The 23,139-nt window shown below is 24.3% G+C and overlaps 1 protein-coding gene across 1 annotated transcript in view; it reads right to left on the minus strand.

Moving 5' to 3' along the window:
- The window catches only part of LOC122501000 (heparan sulfate 2-O-sulfotransferase pipe), a 71,908-nt gene that overhangs the window by 5,293 nt on the left and 43,476 nt on the right, over positions 1-23,139 (minus strand). The window contains exon 3 of the mRNA XM_043610201.1: positions 16,023-16,096. Coding sequence (XP_043466136.1) covers positions 16,023-16,096 — 74 coding nt within the window. The remainder of the gene's footprint in view (positions 1-16,022; positions 16,097-23,139) is intronic.

Consider the following 23,139-nt stretch of genomic DNA (forward strand, 5'->3'; position numbering starts at 1 on the left):
TTTTTATTAAAATTTTTATTGTAGGTAAATAGTTTAATGTTTATTTTGACAGAATTTTTCATTAACATTTAAATAATAAAGTCGTAAATTGGCGAAATGAGAAAATGAATTATTCGTCACAGTTGTAATATTATTACATTGTAAATATAAATTTTTTAATTTCGAAAATAATTGAAAATCGTTTTGCCTCAATAATTTAATATTATTGCCCATTAATTTCAAACTTTCCAAATTAGTCAAATTTTTCAATTGAGGAATTGCTTCTAATTTATTATTATTGAGATTCAATTTTTTTAGATTTTGATTTGATTCAATAACGGTTCCATCGAATTGTGTTATTTCATTATTCGATAAATTTAAATCTTCAAGATTCGATAGAGGATGAAATGAAGCGTAAATTATTGTTTTTAAATAATTTCCTTGAAGATCGAGATTTTTTAAATTGCCAATATTACTGAAACATTGGAATTCCAAACTGCGAATATTATTAAAAGCTAGACTCAATGTTCTTAGATTGAACAAATTTTGAAAATTTTCCCTTTTCAAATTTTCAATTTTATTATAATTCATCACGAGTACTGTTAAATTTGATTCGTTTTCCATTTTTGGAATTTCAATTAAATTGTTGTTGTTTAAATTAAGAAATATCAATTTATCGGCATTGATGATGGTGAATTTATCCAGACTGTTGTTTCCTAAAAATAATGTTTCGAGTTTTGGAGAAAAAATTTCGGCGGTAAAATTAATTTCTTTTTCTTCTTTTTTGTAGGCGTTTTCCAGTAATAATATTTTTAATTCTCGTAATTCTGATACGAAGTTTATATTTTTTTCTATTAATTCATTATTTTCAAGATTTAATAAAATTAGTTTTGGAAGATTACTGAAGGCGGAATTTGTAATTTTTTTGATTTGCTTATTTTTTATGGTTAGACATTTTGTTTCCGGTGTGATTCCCTGATTTATTTCAATAATTGGTCTTGTAATTTCTTTTGAAATCTCTTCATTTTCGGTAATTGTTGTTGACGATGGGCAAAAATTAAAATACAAACTTCTAATTAATAAGTTTCTCTCATTCATTATCACACTGTTTATTTCTCTTATTGAAACCAAAAAGTGGACAAAAAGTCCAAAATATATGCAGTTCATTTTGTCTTATTCTTCAGTCCTAGAAAAATTTATTATTGTTAGTATTTTAAACGGTTTACAAATTTTATTTTTTTCTTAGTTTTAAACAAATTTCTGATTTGTGGAGTAAATTTATTCACTTTCAGACAATTCGGTCGTTAAATTTTAATTTACATAATTTTTGTTCAGTTAAATTTATTTAATTTATTTATTTTTGAACAATAATAAAATAATTATTAAAAAATAAAAAAATAAAGTCAATTAAATTTTTTTTTATTTACGTATTTTTTGTTAGTAAATTAGTTATAATTTAATTTTTAAAATAAGTTATTTTTATTTACTTAATTAGTTACATTGAAAAAAATTATTTGATTCAAATAACCGATTAATCAAATAATTTTTATTTAAATCAAATAAATTGTATTTGAACCAATAAATTCAGTATTCAAATAAAATAAATTTTTTCAGTGGATTTCCAGTTACTTAATTAATTAATTTTAGTTAATTCGTTATTTTTAATTCCTTAATAAGTTATTTCTTTAAGCAGTTAGTTAATTAGTTGGTTAATTAGTTAGTTTCTTAATTATTTAAACTTAATTTCTTTTTAGTTACCTATTTTCAATCACTTGAGTTTTAACTCGAAATAATTCTGTCCTAAATTCCACCGGAATTTTTTTCTACAATTGATTTTCAAATAGTTTAGAAAAGAGAAAAAAAATACAAATAATGAGAATGTAAATTCACAGAATAGTTTTGTTTCAACCTTTTATCAAGAAGATACCACTAATAAATTTCGATCAAGTTCTGCTTTATATTTACTTTCACAAAATATGTTTAAAATTCGTTCTGGGAATGATGACAATGTATTTACTTTTGTTACTGTATTGTAAATTTATGAAATCGTATTTAAATCTTTTTATTGTTATGTTCACAACATTATCGTTCTTTTATACTTTTTTTTTTATTGATTTTTAAAGATAGTATTCTGTGTTTTACAATTTTGATTAGCTAAACAGTAGAAAATTTTTTTAAAATAAAATAATTTCTTTTCCTAATAAAATAATAATTGTTTTTAATATAAATAGAAAAATGGTATGTAATTACTTAATAATTAATTAGATTTTCAATTAATTAAATGATTTTTGCTTCAAATACTGAAATTATTGGTTCAAATTACAATTTAATTAATTTAAATAAAGATTATCTGATACAATAAATATTGGGTAATATTACGAATATTACTAATTACTAATAATATTATTACAAATAATAAATAAATGCAAATAATAAACTGTAAAATTTTATAGTAAGAAGTCAGTCACTGATTCAAATAGTAATATTTTAGTTTTACTTTGAGGAGAGTTTATCCATCTCAATTCGTTTGGTTTGAATAATGTTTTGAACTTTTGTTAAATATGAGCCACACTTGTTTATTTATTATTGTTTATTTTTCCATTTTTATTTAGAAAAATAATAACAGCAGTTCATTTATATTGTGGATGTATCATTCCTCTGGAAGATGTAATTCCTCGCGAGCAATACATAAAGTCTTCGGCACGATTCTTCTCTCAAATAGAATAAAATCTAAATAATGTTTTCAATTTTGCAAATTACGTTGAGAGGAAGTAACGATAATGGTTTTAAAATGTGATTACACTGCGGTAATAGGTTTTATATTCTTTGATGCGTGCAGAGGAGCCTAAACTGGCAAATAATATACACATATAAAAGATAAACATACCTCGCACACGAGATTTTATGGTGCATATTGTCTGCGGAAATTTCACTTTTAGTGACTAGAATTCTGTGTTATTTCTCTCAAAAAATTCCTAATTTAGTATTCTTTAATTTTTTTTTCTTTGCTCTTTTGCTCTAGTAACTAGAATTCTTTGTTATTCTCTCAAAAATTCCTATTTAGTATTTTTTGTTTTTGATATTTTCCTTTTCTTGCTCTGGCGACTAGAATTCTTCGTTGTTTTTTCAAAAATAATTAATTTAGTATTCTTTCTTCTTAGTTGATTGCTCTTTTGCTTTTGTGACTAGAATTCTTTGTCACTTTTCAGGCTTCGTACTCGATAATTAATTTTAAAAAGGTATAGCAAAAAATAGCTTAAAGACTAAAAAAAAGTAGTAAAAAAGTAGCTATCAAAAAATTAAACTTGACTACTAGATTATTTCATAATTTCTATATTACATTCAAATATATAATTTTTTTTAATCAATAGTTAAATATACTTATTTATTTTTTTATAGGAATTAAAATATTTCAAATGATTTCAATGTAAAACATTTTTGAAATATAATATCTAAAAATTACAAAAATAATTCTTTCAAAATTCAATAATTTCTTTGTTTTCGCGGAATTCTTTTAAAACTGTATTAAAAATAATTGAAATCCTACTATGAATTTTAATATTTATAAAAATAATTGAATTCTTGCGAAGAATTTTATAAAAATCTATTTAAATAATTTATTTTTTTCAAAAAATTTTATGAAAATTGTGTTTTAAGAAATTGAATTTTTTTTAAAATTGTATATTATTTTATAATGAAAATAATTGATTTCTTTCAAGAAATTTGATTTAAATTATATTGAAAACAATTCAATTATTATAAAGAATTTCATTAAAAATTTTTAAAATAATTGAATTCTTGCGAAGAATTTTATTAAAATCTATTTAAATAATTGATTTTTTTCAAAAAATATTAGGAAAATTCTGTTTTAAATAATTGAATTTCTGTGAAAAATTTTTTTTTATGAAAATAATTGAATGTTTGCAAACAATTTTATACAAATTTTTTTAAATAATTAAATTCTTTGAGGTTGTTTGTTATTAAAATAGTATATATTGAAAATAATTGAATTTTGAAAAACTTTTGATAAATAATTATAAATAATAATTAATAATTCAATAGTAGTTTGAAAGAATTGTATTAAAGTTGGGGCGCATGATTATTCCCCAAATGTCAATTTTGCGAAATGTCATTTTTGCGAACTGCACTTTTGCGAAATGTCATTTTTCCGAAATGTCATTTTTGCGAAATGTCATTTTTGCGAAAAGTCATTTTTACGAAAAGTCACTTTTACGAATTGTCATTTTTGCGAAAAGCCATTCTTGCGAAATGTCATTTTTGCGAAAAGCCGTTTTTGCGAAATGTCATTTTTACGAAAAGTCATATCAGCAAAAAGTCAATTTTGCGAAATGTCATTTTTACGAATTGTCATTTTTGCGAAAAGTCATTTTTACGAAAAGTCATTTTTGCGAAAAGCAAATTTTGCGAAATGTCATTTTTACGAATTGTCATTTTTGCGAAATGTCACTTTTACGAATCGCCATTTTTACGAATTGTCACTTTTGCGAATCGACATTCTTACGAAATGTCATTTTTACGAATTGTAATTTTTGCGAAATATCATTTTTGCGAAAAGTCATTTTTGCGAAATGTCATTTTTACGAAAAGTTATTTATGCGAAAAGTCATTTTTGCGAAATGGCATTTTTACGAATTGTCATTGTTGCGAAAAGCCGTTTTTGCGAAATGTCATTTTTGCGAAAAGCCATTTTTACGAAAAGTCATTTTAGCGAAAAGTCAATTTTGCGAAATGTCATTTTTACGAATTGTCATTTTTGCGAAAAGTCATTTTTACGAAATGTCATTTTTGCGAAAAGTCAATTTTGCGAAATGTCATTTTTACGAATTGTCACTTTTGCGAAATGTCATTTTTGCGAAAAATACAATAGTAAACTAGTAGTATATATAGATTCACTATTGTATTTTTCGCAAAAATGACAATTCGTAAAAATGACATTTGGCAAAATTGACTTTTCGCAAAAATGACATTTCGTAAAAATGACTTTTCGCAAAAATGACAATTCGTAAAAATGACATTTCGCAAAAATGACATTTCGCAAAAATAGCTTTTCGTAAAAATGACATTTCGCAAAAATGACATTTCGCAAAAACGGCTTTTCGCAACAATGACAATTCGTAAAAATGCCATTTCGCAAAAATGACTTGTCGCAAAAATAACTTTTCGTAAAAATGACATTTCGCAAAAATTACTTTTCGCAAAAATGATATTTCGAAAAAATTACAATTCGTAAAAATGACATTTCGTAAAAATGTCGATTCGCAAAAGTGACAATTCGTAAAAATGGCGATTCGCAAAAGTGACATTTCGCAAAAATGACAATTCGTAAAAATGACATTTCGCAAAATTTGCTTTTCGCTGATATGACTTTTCGTAAAAATGACATTTCGCAAAAATGACATTTCGCAAAAACGGCTTTTCGCAAAAATGACATTTCGCAAGAATGGCTTTTCGCAAAAATGACAATTCGTAAAAATGACTTTTCGTAAAAATGACTTTTCGCAAAAATGACATTTCGCAAGAATGGCTTTTCGCAAAAATGACAATTCGTAAAAATGACTTTTCGTAAAAATGACTTTTCGCAAAAATGACATTTCGCAAAAATGACATTTCGGAAAAATGACTTTTCGCAAAAGTGCAGTTCGCAAAAATGACATTTCGCAAAAATGACATTTGGGGAATAATCATGCGCCCCTTAAAGTTTGATTTGTTTTTAAGAATTTGATTAAAATTTTTTTAAATAATTTTTTTATTTAAACATTTTAAACTGTTAACAAATTTAAAGTAGTGTAAATTCTCAAACATGGAAAAAAGTAGCTTTTAGTGTAACAAATAAAAAAAAAAAGTAGTAATAGTATAGAAAATAGTAGGTTTTAGTAGGTGAGTACGAGGCCTGCACTTTTTCAAAAATTCCTATTTAGTAGGTATTCTTTCTTTTTGGTTTTTTGCCCTTTTTGCTCTTTTGGACTTTTGAATTTTCTGTCGTTTGCTTTTTTGGGTTTTTGATCTTTTAATCTTTCGGTCTTTTGATCTTTTGGTGTCCTTTAGTTTTTAGTAAAATTAAAAAAAACATCTTCGGGTGCAATTTTTTTTTCAGAATTATATGAAAAAAATGGTGGATGAAGGGAATCTAGATAACCGCGTGTTTGAGCACGAACCGACTAGTTCTCAGGAAGATGGAGGGTGATTCTGACATTGTTGGCCGGCGCTTGTTACCGTGGAAGATGAACTTCCTGAAGAGCTTGAGGCACCTGACTTGAGATCGGTCAACGTACTCTTCGACATTCGTCGATGCGTGCGTGCCATAGACCAATATTCCTCTTCTAGTAGTCTTTGAGAGTCGTGATTTACGTCCTTCTTCAACATTCTTCATTTGTTTCAAAGAAAACATTTGCTCAGTAAAGTGATACTTGTAGGTACCTTTATGGGAGTTTGATGCATTAGTTTTGCCTTTAGTTTTCAGAGAGTAAAAGCGCGCGCTTCACAGTAAAGATTATCTCAAACGTCAGTTATCTCTTCAATATGGCCAATTACTTTAAGACGTTGAATTGTTTTATATGAATGAATAAGACATTGTTTTCAATTGAACAGAATTGTGTATAGAAACGCGAGTGTAAAATCCCTTTGGAATTCTTCTAAAGGGTTAAATTAACTACTTTTCTTGGATTTTTCTTTTTTTTTTGTCATTTTGCGCAATGAGTGTTTCAAGTATGAGAAAACAATTTCAACAATAATTCCTTTTGTTACACTTTTTCCTTTCTTCTTCTACTCATTCTAAAGTGTTGAAAATTGTGAATCGTAAAAAATACTTTTTATCACTTCTTCTTTTTATTCTTTCGCTCACTTTTTTTTTTGCTCGAAATTTGTATCTGTTTTATAGTCGGATAATTTTATTATCAAGCAGTAAAATTAAATTTTTTTTGTATTGAATTTATTTTTTTAAATTAAACAACTTAATGTTTCTGTTTATTCTATAAATTATTTATTTATCAATTTTATTCGCGGGGAAAGGGATTGTTACTTTAGCAATACGACTTTTAATACTAATCTAAATTTATTATCCTGACAATTTAAATTCATTACGATTACAATTGTTCTTTAAACAATAAAAAATGCAACAAAAAACAATTTTTTTTACGTCTAAATAAATTTTTTTGATATAATTAATAAATTAATGGTTCAATTAACTTAATTCAGTAAAATAAAATTCAATTCAATAAAAATCAATAAAATAGTTAGTTAGTAATAGTTCACTGTGAAATAAAGTAGTTATAAAATTTATAGTGAGAGAATAAATAAATGGAAAAAATTTCACAGATAAAGAAATTCCATTGGTGAAATTTGACTGAGTCGAATAATGTTGGGTGTCAATTATAGACCAAAGAAAATAAATAATTGTATAGAAAATGTTGATGGTATTGCAATGACCCTTGAGCAAAAGTTCAGGTTGAAATCTCGCCTACGCTTTGGAAAATGTACAAAATTATCTTCATCTTAATACAAGAGGGATGGAGTACAATGTATTGCTTGTTGAATTCAAAGACTCTTCACAAAGATACAGATATCAGGTGAAATTATACGTACAAGTTCAATTCAATATTGACCAGTAATATTTGCATAGAAAATTTATGTATATAAATACACTTCGGTACCAAATATATATACACACAATAAAAAGGAGTATTCTATTTCATTATATACATGTAATAGGATTCTTTAATTCTTCTTGAGAGTGCATTTTGACGTTTCATAAATTTGCAACACATCATTTTTATTCAAGTGCAGTTTAGCATACAATTGATAGGAATTTTTCTTTTTGAGAATTTTTTTAATACAACTTTATTGAATTCATTATCAAACAAATTTATTTTTTTCTTATTTTTTACTAAAAATAAAATTCATTTTTTTTATTTTACACTGGAAGAAAATTTATTTGATTCAAATTACCATTTATTTGTCTATTATTATCAAATAAATTTTAGTATAAATTCAAATTTACTTGAATCAAATAAATTGTATTTTAAAGAACTTGGATTTTTGAAAAATTTTAATAATTCAAATTCTTCAAAAATTAGTTAAATTTTCTAATATATTTAAATAATTATTAAAAATAATAGATTTAAAAAAGAATTTTAATTAAAAATACTAAACAAAATTGAATTTTGAATAAAAGAAAAATAATTGCAAAAATTCAATTATTTTCAAAAGTAATAAAATTCTTCGCAAAAATTAAATTATGTAAAATTTTTTTTTTTAATTTTCGATAAAATTTTAATTATCTTTATAAATAATAAAATTCTTCTCCGAAATTCTATATTTTCCAAAATTTTCCTCAGTTAAATGATTTTCAATATCTACTATTTTAATAAAATTTTCCAAAAGAATTCAATTATTTAAAAAAAAAATTTAAGAAAATTTATTACAACTATTTAACTATTTTCATAAATAATAAGAATTTCACAGGAATTCAATTATTTACAATTTTTTTTTATAAATTTCTTTGCCATAATTCAATTATTTAAATAAATAGTGAAAATTTTTACAGGGATTTTCATAAATAATAAAATTCTTTTTAGAAATTCAATTATTTTCATAAATAATAAAATTCTTTTTAGAAATTCAATTATTTTTATAAATAATAAAATTCAATTATTTTCATAAATAATAAAATTCCGTTTAGAAATTCAATTATTTTTAAAAATAATAAAATTCTCCAAGATTGTATATTTTCCAAAATTTTCATGAAATTCTTGGCAAAATTTCGATTATTTTCCAAAATTTTCATAAAATTCTTGACAAAATTTCAATTTTTTTCAAAATTTTCATAAAATTCTTGGAAAAATTTCAATTATTTTTTAAAATTCTCCTCAGTTAAATGATTTTCAATATCTAGATTTTAATAAAATTTTTCAAAAGAATTCAATTATTAAACAAAAAATTAATAAAATTCATTGCAAGCATTTAACTATTTTCATAAATAATAAAAATTTCACAAGAATTCAATTATTTACAATTTTTTTTTATAAATTTCTTCCCAATAATTCAATTATTTAAATAAATAGTAAAAATTTGTACAGGGATTTTCATAAATAATAAAACTCTTTTTAGAAATTCAATTATTTTAAGTACAATTTTTTTAGAATTTAATTTTTAGAAACATTCAATTATTCGATAAATTATTTATTTTTGTATATTTAAATAATTGAATTCTTATAAAATTTTCTATTAAGAATTGATTTAAAAATGAATTTCAGTTAAGATTTTATGGATAATAATTAATTTGATTATTTCAAAATAATAATGGTTATAAATATTGATTTGAAATAAAATTATTGATGTTTTTTAATAATTTTACAATTAAAGAAATTCGTAGATGAATGAAATGGAACTTTTTTTGAGTATCTAATCATATTTAGACTGAATCAGAATATTCTCTAGGGTCATGGAAAAAGTCAAAATTATGTCTGGAAATCAGGAAAAAAATCAGGAAATCAAATAAATTTTTTTTCAGTTCAAATAAAAATAGTTGTAAAAATAAATAATAGTAAAGTTGAATCTAGTAAACCAAAATAATCACATTATTTAAACCAAAAAAATTTTTCACTTGGGCAACTTTGAGGCAAAAAAAATATTGAAAATATTGCTATTTATATACAATATTAGGTGCAATTGGGACGTTATTCTCTTCCTAGAAAATAGTAATTTATTTATAAATTCAAGTATTAGAATTTACTTATGTAAACCACATAATAAACTTTATAAAAAAAGTATATAAATCCATTTACATAAATAAATATGTATAAAATGTGCAATGTTCACATCAACTACTCTCATTATAGATTTGAATAAATTCGAATTATCTTGTAAATTAGTGAAAATGATTATTTTATACACTAGTCTTTCGCAGGCATGCGAATTGGGTCGAATCAAAAAATTTTTATTCGTCAACACTTCTTCTATTCTCACGTGAATTATATTCTCTTATCTTATTTGAATAAACTGTTTTCAACATTCCAAACGGATCATTTAAATGTTTTAAACAGCCAATGAATATAACTGGAATTGTAACATTAAATGTAACATTAAACTCATGCGGCAAAATGTAGTTTACTCTGCGCATCAGTGAGTGAAAATATATACATATATACATTTTATGCTAAAATATATATTCATTCAACTTAACGGGTTAAAATCACCTATCTTATTTCTATTTTTAGGGTTATAAAGTGTGATTTACAGAAAACGTGTTAAAAGGTCAATTATGGAAATTTATTGACTAATAATGAATTCGAAAATTGTTACTTCATCCTGATTAAGGATATATGTGTAAGATAAATGAAAAATTTCTTCATTTAAATTGTAAACATTGCGTTTAAGGAAGACACAATTAATTTATCTCTCGTTATATAAATTCTATGTGAGCATTAAAAAAAAAAATTACATAAGAGTTTTCTTTGAAATGTATTAGCATCTGTTCTATTTATTATGTGTGGTTTGAAGATTGAAAGTATTTCGAAAGTTTCATATAGGTATATGTGTGCAAAAAAAATAGATTTTAATTGCGCTTTCCTTTGAGGTTTTTTTCTTTATAATATGTGATTTACTGGAAACATTACTCACAATATAGAAAATGCGTTTATAGCGATCTTCACGTTAATAATTTATGTTTTATTGATGCATTCAATTTTTATCGAAAGTTTATTAATTTATATCGCGTGCTTAATTAATAAAAATGTAGCAGAATTTTGTGAAATTTAGATGGAAAATGGATATTTTTTGATTTATGTATTTTTCTTCATACTTTTTTAAATTAATTTTTATTGATACTTTGTTGATATTTGTTGATTTATTGACATTTGTTGATTGCTGATTATTAATTTATTGCTGAGTATTAAATTATTGCTGATTATTAATTTATTGATACTTTTAAAAATAAATTGTAACAAAGTATTTAAATAATTGAATTCTCGAATAACTTTCTGAAAATTATTAAACTGATAATTTTCTATCAATAAAAATTAGAAATAATTTTCAATAATAATTAGAAATTAAATTTCGATTAATTTAAATTTAGACTCTTTGAAATATGAAGCAAGTTAAAAGTTTTTAAAATTTAAATTAACGAATTTATTTATTTCTTTTTCAAATTCAAATTTTATTAAAAAAAATTATTATACTAATAATTCAAATATTAATTTGAATTTAAATAAATATTGTGTTACAATATTAAACATACAGTAATTTACAAAACTTTTGCTAAATTGTTCCTAAAATATAAATAAAGAAAAATACACAAATTGAATGACAGAGAAGTTTGAAATAATTGAATGTGAGATTGGTTAAAATTATCAAATTTCAATTTTATATTGTTTAAAATTTGGAGAAATTGAAATTTAGATAAATTAAATTTTAACTTAATTAGAAATAAGATTGTTTGAATTTCCAAATATTAAAAATTTTGACGAATTAAATTCACAGTCAGCAAAGATTTTAATCGATGAAAGTTTTAATGAATTAAAATTGAGATTAAGGGCATTTGAAACTTGATGACGTCACACATGCTTTGCACAAACTGAAACGTCATCAAGGTTCAAATGCCCTTAAGAGCAAATAAAAGTAAAGATTAAAAACAATGTTCATAAAAAATTTATTTTTTCTTTAAAATAAAAATTTTGTTTAAATAATTTTTAGTCACATTGAAAAAAAATTAATTGTAAAGTTTCTAAGTGTTTAATTTTGGTTTGAAATTTTTATTAGAATGAGTAATTTATGAAAATATTTTGAAAGAAAAATATTATGTTCATTTGAATTTTAAAAACTTTTTGGATCATTAAAACCAAACTAAAATAAAGATTTATTAAAACAATATTTAGAAACTAAATTTTTGACTAAAAATATTTGAAAAATTTACAAATTACGTGAAATGTAGGTAAAAATCAAAGAACTTAGTTTTTTTTTAAATTTTGATTTAATTTTATTTGAATTACTTAAATTATTGATTATATAATTTAATTAAAATTTGAATAATCGAAATTTCGTAATATTGATTTGAAAACAATTGAATTTTAGACGAATTTTAATTGAACTTTTTTTTTAAATAACTATTTAAATACTTTGAAGAATTTTCTCACAATAATTAAGAAGAATTAATTTAAAGAAGAATTTTTAAGTAAAAATTTTTAGAAACAATTAAATATCAAAAGGTTTTAAATTAAAATTTTCAAAAATCTAAATTTTGAGTAACTTTTATTAAATATTCTAAAGAATTTCATTTTTTTTAAATTTTAGTTGAAATTAGTTGAATTTTTATTATTTATTATTAATTATTTTATTATTTATTTATTATTTATTACCTATTTAATTTCAAGTGAAATTTTTTTTTGAAATAATTAAACTTAATTAATTAAAAGAAAGAACTTTCTCAGAATTATTAGAAAAATTTATTTAGAGAAGAATAATATACATCATTCAGTCGTCATAATTGCAAAACATTGAAATTAACTTTAGTGTTTTACTGAATTTCAGAAGGTTACAAATTAAAAATTTTTACATAACATTTAAATATGTACTTATTTTGAACATTTATTAAACTTTTGAGTTTTGAATAAATTTGGTTAAAAATTCTAGACTTGAATTCTATACTTGAATTGTAGAACAATTACAGTTGTAATTTTAAGAAATTATTCAATGTTATTTTTATTTGCTATTAAAATAAATTGAATAATGTTTAATTTTATTTAAGAAATTGTATAACTTTGAATAGTATTCGTGTTTTTTTGAAGAAAAGTATTTAAAAATACCAAAAGTAATTTTAAAGTAATGTAATTTATTAACAAAAACTTAGAATTGATGTTATTGAAGTAAGAGAAGAAATTAAAATTTTTTCTAGAAATCAGAGAAAAGACAGGAAAATACAAAAAAAATTTGTCACAATTCGGAATTAAATAAATAACTTGTTTTATAGTTTGAATCGATCAAAAGGACTCTTTTTTTGCTTAAAGTCGATCCGAGGATTGAAATAGAAATATTTTTTTTTAATGGGAAAAAAGTAAAAGTGAATTTAAGAATTTGATTAATATCGCACGCGTTTAATTTCCTTATATTAATAGTAGTCGGTAAAGTACAATAAACTTCAAGGTTGTTTTGCCCCCTTTACGATGTGAATATTTATTAAATAGAATCGTTGTTGTTATCATTGAATTTCTGAAGTGGCTTATAAGAAACTGAAATTACTTAATTAGGATGTGATTAATGTAGTTCATGGGAAGAGAGGCCTACATACATATCGTTATCTTTATTTCCTGCAAAAGAGTAGTTTCCCATCTTTGTGAGAAAATTGTTTTATTTCTTGCTCATCGTGTAATGAATAATCTTGCAATGTCTCTGTAAAGTGATGAATTTCAGTTGAGTCTTTTAAAAGTAGGAAACATACTCAAAGGGGAGTCCATCGAGAGCTTTAAAGGGACCTAGCGGAATACCTTACCGTTAAGTACTCACGCATTCGGTGTTATGCACATCAAGAACACGGAATTATTTATGTGACGATTACATAATTAATATAAAGAATTACATTTACAAAGGTTTCTTGTTGATTTCATCGCGTCTTCCTTTTCTTTTTCGTATTCATTAAAGAGAATTCTCCTTCTTTCTGTGTGTATATATATGCTTGGCACGCCATATGCAAATCAGGGTTAGCAATTTGTTTACTCGAAACTTTTCTTCACGATTTTTTATTTTTCTAAATTAGGTATTTATCTTGTGTGTACTTTTATTTAGATACATTTTTTCTTTTTAATAGTCTCAATTTGTATTAAGTAAAACTGCTATAAGTATACTGCAGAAAAAAATTCCATCGCTAGGAGGATTCGAACACGACTGACTTGGGCAGTGCCTTAACGACTGCGGCTAACATCCTTTTAGTCCTAATTTCACTTAAATTCTACCAGTTTTCCTGTATTTTTTTTCTTTTTCTCGAAAAATCAGACTAATGAAACACTGGAAACGATTACTAACATTTATTTTATACTAAAATTAATTTATTATTTATGAAAATAATTGAATCTTTGTAAATATTTTATTATTTATCAAAATAATGAAATAAGGGTTCGAACAGTCCGTAAATGCTGTAAAAGTCCGTAAATTTGTTTAAAGTCTGTAAAAGTCAATTTTTGAAAGCCAGCTTCCTCACCCGCCCGTATCAGAAAAACGAAAATTGGAAAAAAAGTTCAACAAAAATTCATAACTTGAATAATTTTTGACCAATTTTTTGTTTCTTGGTCGCAAATTAAAGAGGGATTAATGCTTCTTTCTATTGGACCAATAAGAGTTTTTTTAAACAATTTTAGATAGCCAGCGTCCCCACCCGCCCGTATCAGAAAAACGAAAATTGGAAAAAAGTTCAACAAAAATTCATAACTTGAATAATTTTTGACCAATTTTTTGTTTCTTGGTCGCAAATTAAAGAGGGATTAATGCTTCTTTCTATTGGACCAATAAGAGTTTTTTTAAACAATTTTAGATAGCCAGCGTCCCCACCCGCCCGTATCAGAAAAACGAAAATTGAAAAAAAAGTTCAACAAAAATTAATAACTTGAATAATTTTTGACCAATTTTTTGTTTCTTGGTCGCAAATTAAAGAGGGATTAATGCTTTTTTCTATTGGACCAATAAGAGTTTTTTTAAACAATTTTGGATAGCCAGCGTCCCCACCCGCCCGTATCAGAAAAACGAAAATTGGAACAAATTTCACAAGAATTTAATTGTTTACAAATTTTTCATAATTTTCTTCGCAATAATTTCTTTATTTTTATAAATAATAAAATTTTTTACAAAGATTCAATTCTTTTTATGAATAATAAAATTATTTTTAGGAATTCAATTATTTTCATAAATAATAAAACTCATTGCAGAATTTCAATTATTTTTTATACAATTTTAATCAAATTCCTCGAAAATTATTATTTTTCTTAAAAATTTTATTAAAATTCGTCAAAAGAATTGAATTATTTAAAAATTTGTTGATAAAATTCTTTATGAGAATTCAATTTAAAGAAACATTCAGTTATTCAATAAATTATTAATATTTGTATTTAAATAATTTAATTCTCGTAGAATTAATAATTGAGTATTAAAAGAATTAAAGCATGAAGTTTTAGAAAAAGTTTAATTGAATTTTTTTTTAAATTCGCATTTTGTATTTTCTACTATATATTTAATTAAAGAATTTCCGAATAATCAAAATTTCGTAAAATTGAATTGTAAACAAATGTATTTGAAAATTCTCAAAGAATTCTTTCGAAAATTATTAAAAATAATTGATTTAAAGAAGAATGTTAGTTAAAAATTCTAGAAAATAATACAATTATTATTATTGAAATGATGAAAATAATTTTAAAAAACATTTTGTCTTGGCCTGGTTATATGTTTGTCAGTAATTGGTTCATAATTTTTCATTTTTGGTCCATAAACTCCGTAATTTTAAATACTTTCACTGGTTCGAGCCCTGAAATTAACAAGCATTTTATTTTTTTTATTTAGAAAATAAAAAAATTTTCTCTCACGCATTGCATATTTGATGTGTGCAAAATTCCGTTTTTTTTGTAATTCGGTAACTGATGTGATGCATTTCTTACTGTATATGACACTTTGAGTGAAAGGGTTAAAACTCGGAATTCTTATCTTCGTAAAGAGATCAATTCGCATGATGCAAAAGTAGGATAATCTCAAGGATCAGGTACATGAGAAAAGTGCTCGACAAACTGGATTTAATGGGACGATGTAAGGATGAGGAAAAGGAATTATAATTTAAAAATATATAAATAATATATCTTCAATAAGATTAGATATTTAGATTGGTTTTTGATACATATATAAATGTAAAATTTTTGGTCCAAATTGAGTTGTTAAGATTTCATCAGATTGCGTGCGGAAAATGCGCATTGAAATAATGCCCGAATATGGTAAAACAATTTCTATATAAATCATGATTGTGATAAAGAGTAGGCAATTTGAGATTTTTTTCTTACCACTTCTGTGCTCGCTTGCTGCACGTTCGTGTAATGAACGATTCCACTTGGTTCTGAGCCAAGTTGAACTCCTTCTGCAAAATAAAAAATTGTATTCAGTAAAATTGATATTTAAAAATATTAAATATTAAAAAGTATATATAAAATTTAAAAAATGAAATATAAAAAATATGTAAAATATAAATTATTCTTTGTGAGTTCATTGCTTCTGTTATCTTCATAATCAAGCTCATTCAAAATCGAAAATTAATATTCCTGCCATTATTAATTTGAATGTATTTTAATTTCGAATTGCTGTAAAATATTCAATATTGTAAAGTAGTTATTATGTAAAATCTCGATTTAGTTTTAGCATTAAATTTGAATAAGTGAAATTTTCCCTTGATCCGCTTACATTTAGAAAGAGGGATAGAGAGATCAGAATTAACAATTTCGATTTGGACAATATAAACGGTTTTGTTAATTAGAACTTGAAATGTAATTGGTTTCTGGATTTTGATGAGAAATTTTCTCTTGTACTTCCATTTCATTTAGACGAGCGATAAATTCAACACATTTTCCTTTTGTTCTGTTCTTGACATTTTTATAGCGTTCTATATGATTGTTCTTATATATATAGTGAATAGCTGGCAGACACAAAGTTTTGCGGTGACGTTTCTCTATCTTGTAAATATCTTACGGTATTTACTGCGGTCAAACTAAGTGCGTGTTTTTCAATAAAAACTGCAACATATATGCAAAACAATATATATATTTAAATAATATTCTCCACTGCATTTATGTTTTGTTTTGAATTTCTATATAACTTTATTTATTAGGGAAAAAGAATGTTTTTGCTATTAAACCGCGGAAAATTGAGTAAGTAATGAAAAAGAAGAAAAGAGAATTTTGTGATGAAAGTTTGTTAGGCGTAATATAAAATTTTATTTATTTTCTCCGAAGATGTAAATTTTGAAAAAACTTTCACTAATTGAATAGATCTTTTGGAGTAATTTGCGCTTTTGTCGTTTTTGTTCAAAGTTATGATACACAAGTTTTGAACGTTCAAATGAATGAAATATTTTTTATTAAAAATATTTTCATAAATTACTGGTTGCAATAAAAGTAAAAAAATTTAAATTTCACTTATAAACTTAAAAAATTGAATTTTATTTTTAGTGATGCAAAATTATTGTAATAAAAATTTAATTTGAGCTGGAAATAAGTAAATTTCATTTATTTGAATGTTCAAAACTTTGGGACCATTCAAAGTTAATTTCGTTTTATGTAGAAGAAAAATTAAATTGTATAACTACTTTATCAGTTAGTATTAATTGTTTAATTAATAATTTAGCTATTAGTGAAATAATAAAAAATTAGGGAAAAAAACACTAGAACGTACAGCTACTGATAGGTCACTTAAAAATATTGTTTAATTAGTAATTTATTTAATAGCAAAATAATCAAAAATTAAGAAAAACAAATATTAAATTCTACAATTACTGACTATTCGTTGTTCAGTAATTAAGATTATTATAACGCAGGCTTCGTACTATCTGCTGAATTATATTATTTACTACTTATATTTACAATTTGCTACTCTTTTGGAGTCAACAATTAAATTAGGGCTTTTTTTAAATAAAAAAGGGTTTTTCGAATTTTTAATAATTTTAAATTTTTAACCAAAGGATGGAGACTATTAAATAAGTAAAGTGTTTTTGAAGAACCCAAAAATAATGAAGCTAAACGCCATAAAAAAGAAGAAAAAATGTTTGAATTTTAAGAAATTCGGTTTTTCGAATTTTTGAAAAATTTTGATAATTTTCAATTTTTTACCAAAGGGCAGAGACTAATTAATAAGTAAAGTGTTTTTGAAGAGCACAAAAATAATGAAGCTAAATGCCATAAAAGAGAAGAAAAAATGTTGAATTTTAAGAAATTTGGTTTTTTGAATTTTTGCTAATTTTCCATAATTTTAGATTTTTTACCAAAGGGTGGAGACTATTAAATAAGTAAAGTGTTTTTGAAGAGCACAAAAATATTGAAGCTAAATGCCATAAAAGAGAAGAAAAAATATTGTATTTTAAGAAATTTGGTTTTTCGAATTTTTGAAAAATTTTGAGAATTTTAGATTTTTTATTAAAGGGTGGAGACTAATTAACAGGGTGTCTAACGGTCAGGGATGGAAGAAAATGTCAGACAATTTCATTGAAGGTCAGGGAAATTTCTAAAAATTTATACAAAAATTAAAATTTTTGTGAATAAAAAATTGTTTTAATTCAATTAGTTAAAAAATTTTTAATATAATTCTACGCAACATTTAATTATTTTCATAAATAATGAAAATTCACAGGAATTCAATTATTTACAAAGTATTTTCATATATTATTCAATTATTTTTATAAATAATAACATTTTTTACAGGGATTTAATTATTTTCATAAATAATAAAACTCAATGCTGAATTTCAATTATTTTTAATACAATTTTAATGAAATTCTTCGAAAAATGCAATTAATCTTACAAATTTTATTAAAATTTTCAAGAGAATTCAATTATTTAAAAATTTTTTGATAAAATTTTCTAATAAATATTGATTTAAAAATGAATTTCAAATTAAAATCTCTGAATATTTGAACTTTTTATACGTTTAATTAAGAATTCTATAGAATTGATTTTTCTCAATAAGTTTAATAGAATGTTTTTTTTAATTATTTGAAGTTTTTAATTTCTAATAATATTTAATTGAAAAATGTCAGAATAATCGAAATTACTTAAAAATAAATTGTAAACAAAAGAATTTGAAAATTTACAAAGAACTTTTTCAAAAAATATTTTTTCTACAATTTTTGGAGTCAATTATCAATAAATTAGGGCTTTTTTTAAATGATTAAGAGTTTTTTGTATAAAAAGGACTTTTTTCCGAAACGTGGCGGTACTTATAAACTGTTTACAATTAATCTTTGATTCAGAAAATTTTATAAAAAAAGGGACTCTAGTCTTGAAATTTTTAAATACGATTTTTTGAGTCAGTTATCAAATTAGGGCTTTTTAATTAGTGAAAACTTTTTTTTTAAAACGAGCGTTTTTCCGAAAAGACGCTGTAATCATACACTGATTAGAATTCATTTTTGATTCATAAAAAATTTGTATCTTGAAAAAGACTCTGGTCTTGGCACTTTTTTACGATTTTGTCTATAGTGAATTATGAAATTAGGTCATTTTTAATTAAAGCGAAGGTTTTTTTTTATAAAAAAGAGCTTTTTACCGAAACCTGTCGGTACTCAGAAACCGTTTAGAATTAATCTTTGATACAGTCTGAAAGCTGCTTTTTCTTGCTATTTTCCAATTAATTAACGAGTTCGAAGACGAAATATAGATACGATTTTTAATTTTTACTCAAATTATTTTACATTAAACTTTATAAAATTTTATAAATTATAAATTACACATTTATTGAGCTTCTGATTCTTTGCTAAATAAGTCATGTACATATATTTAATCAGAATTGATTGCCGACAAATTAGTAGCAGGATATATTCAATTAAATGACCTAGAAAAATAAAAAAGAAAAAATAAATACATATTTGAAATTGAAGAAATCTCTAGATCAAACTGGTAAATTACTTATTATATCTTATTAATTTATTCAAATTGAAGTTCCCACGATGCAAAAGGAAAATAATGATCGATCTTTTAGTGAACGGCATGCACTTATATATATATATTATTTAGACATATTTGAAAGTTCTTACATATATTTGAAGAATTAAACAATTAATCGTTTAATATCAATAGCACATATATATTGTGATCAATTCAATTAATGTGAAAGTTATGTTAACAAATTTGTCTTCCGGTTATAAATATATATCGTATCTGTCACATATGTAAGGGAAAATAATATGTGCGCTCTAAAATCAGTTGAAGTTTCATATATATATATTGCATTATTATGACCAGAAGTGCCTTGGAATCGTATAATTCCGTGTTTTCTTCCTTCTTTTCTGACTTTTTTATTTTTAAACTGAAAGACTTTTATGGCGTGCGTGGGGATCGCGCGCCAACTTTCTACTTGACCAGAGATCGTTCCCACCTGAAAGATCGTTGATCTTGGCCGAGATTCGCACGCGAACTCGTCATTGTTTGCTCCAATTATCGATCATTTAAACATTTTGTCTTCCTTTCTACAATTATTGTCAATGCAATCCTTTTGTATAGTACGTCTTCTTTTCAATTTTATTTTTTCAATTCTTTGCCTTTGGAAAAGGCTTTACATTTATTTATTTGTCTATTGACATTGTCTTTATTGGAAAATAAATAGTTGACAAATTAGAATTAATTTGGTCGTTTAGATTCAGTTTTAGATTTAATTAAAATTTAATCGACTAGTTGAATTTAATTCAGATTAAATTGGCAAATAGTGTCGAGTAATTTTCAATTTGTCATTGAGGTCTTTTGTTGTTAGCTTTTCTAATCATATATTAGGTGAGTTGCTTCATGCTGTAAATTGAGAATTAATTCTGAAATGGACCCCCTTGTTGGAACTGTAACAGTATTTTTATATTATTTATAAGGGCTAATTGTCTGATATGTTGGCGATCTTATCAGATTATTTAAATGTTTGCTTGTAAAAAGCCATGTATATTGTGATAGAATTATGATGGAACAACTCTCCTTGTCGATTAATAGATAAAACACACAGAGGCTTAAAAGTAATATAAACTGATAACGTGTCGATAAACTGCTTACCAACCTCGAGGCAAAACTTTAATAGAGATAATCATGAGTCGAGTCAATTGACCACTGCAAACCACCACCAGAATGCATCATTTATTTTTCATGGTCTAATTAAAAACGATATTTTTATATCTATATTACTTTTCCATTCATAAATACTTAATAGGTTTATTGAACTGTTTGTTTTTTGTTATCAAAGAAGAAAACAAATCGTACTGCTTCAATTATCAAAGAAAAAAAAATCGTACTATTTTAATTATACCGAAGAAGAAAAAAAATCGTACTTTTTTAATTACTGACCAAAGAAGAAAAAATCGTAATTAAAAGAAAACCAAGAATTGCAGAACAGAAATAAAAGAATAAAAAAATGTTTGTTTTTAAAAGGACTTTATTTATAAAATCAATGGAGCGAAATTAACTGCAACTTTTCCAGTTGAATGAAAGTTTTGCCGCGAGTTAAAGACAAATCTTGCGTTTATATATGATTTTATTTTACCGTAAAAAAGAAAAAAAAAAATTGACCGCACACCAATCGTTGGTTGAAAGGAATAAAAGAAAACTTCTTCACACTGTTAAACTATATAGCGGATGGTTATAAAAGTTCGTGGGAAATAAAAAATGACCTCTCTCTCTCTTTCTCAGTTTCTATCCTTGGAACTTGACGATTATCATTTTTTACGATTTCCTTTTCTGTAATGTCCGGAAAAAGGATGACCGCTCGGTGAGGGAACAATAAAAATTTACCAAATATAGAAGGAAATTTATGAACTCTTTCTGAAGAAGAAATACCATAAGAAAATGAGGATACGAGAGCGTGTGTAAAATTTTGCTTGTGGATATAAGAGCATCAATGTAACAATGCCTCTCTCGAGAGCTATGGAAAATTAGTTCGAAAAATTAACCGGAGGGGAAGCACTTTGAACCAGATGAGAGATAATTGCCTGTGGAAAGAATAAATTATACCGCGGATATTTATTAATTTTTCATCAAGTTCTCTACTGTTATAGAGTATTTAATTATTAAAATGAAATCAATTTTTTGTTAATAAAATGTGTTATTAGAAAAAGTAATCTAATTTTACTAACTGGGAGTAAATTTTTAATTAATTTATTATACTGAGAAATTTTATTTGATTCAAATAACCGATTAGATATTTGTATATTTTTAGACGGTTCAAGTTTTTTTTTTTTTGCTTATTCGTAAATAGTAAAAGTTACTTTAAAATTTTCCCCGTTCATCATCAGAAATAAAAAAGATGAACAAGATTTACATCAATTTTTTTTAATACGATCAGTGTTAGCAAATATCGAATTGCGTATGTTGATGCTGTTGACATATGTTACCGTAATGATTACGACATGAAAAAAAAAGATGTACATTATTCATTATGGGATAAGAAAAAGTCTCTCAACAATTTTTGGGATCAATGACTTTGGGATCAAAAGCTGGATTGTACCACGAGAATGGATTTACGTTGAATTTTTTTTTTCTTTTTGCTGCTTTTTTCTTTTCTTTTGATATACCGGATTGCAAGACCTGTTGACCCAGAACTTAAGAAAGCGGCCAGGAGGAACTGGTCGAAGGAACAAGGCTATTACATTGCAGAAGTCGATCTTCCTCGTCGAGTGTCGATCTTGCAGTCTAATTGCTTGGAACGTGGAGAAAACTTTCATCTTTCTCAGCGTTCAAAAGACGGTTCGCAAGTTCCTCCCGGAAAACCGTCCACATTCAAAGTATACTTGCCATAAGAACGACTTCCTGACACTTTATTATTTATACACTTCAAAAAGATCGAAATCAACTCTCTCATAATTCAAACTACAAGTTGAAAAATATACTTTAAGAAAAGGGGAAAAAAGACAATTCTTCTATTTTTATGAAAGGAAAATGGCTGGAAGAATAAACGCTGTTGTTTTTCTTTTCTGTGATTCGAAAGAAGTTATAGAAAAGAGAAAAGTACAAAATTGATGGATAAAATAAAGAAATGGAAAATAATGGAGAATTAAAATAGTAAATAAAATTATTAATAGAAATAATTCAGATGATTTTTTTTTAAATGTGCAAAAAATTGTTAGGAAAAGACAAACAAGAGTGAAAAAATAAGGAATGAAGAAAGAAAGAGAAAAGAAAAAAAAGAAAAGAGTGAAGAAAGAAACAAGAAAAAATAAAATAGTGAAGAAAGAAATAGAAGAAGAAAAGAAAATAGTGAAGAAAGGAAGAAAAGAGTGAAGAAAAAAAATTAAGGGAAGAAAATAGAAGAAAAAAGTTAATAGTGAAGAAAGAAAGAAAAGAGTGAAGAAATAAAGGAATAGAGAAGAAAATAGAGAAAAAAGAAAGAAAAGAGTGAAGAATTAAAGAAACAGAAGAAGAAAAGAAAATACTGAAGAAAGGAAGAAAA

This window comes from Leptopilina heterotoma, unplaced genomic scaffold (assembly GCF_015476425.1).
Source record: "Leptopilina heterotoma isolate Lh14 unplaced genomic scaffold, ASM1547642v1 Lhet_197, whole genome shotgun sequence".
Lineage (NCBI taxonomy): Eukaryota > Metazoa > Arthropoda > Insecta > Hymenoptera > Figitidae > Leptopilina > Leptopilina heterotoma.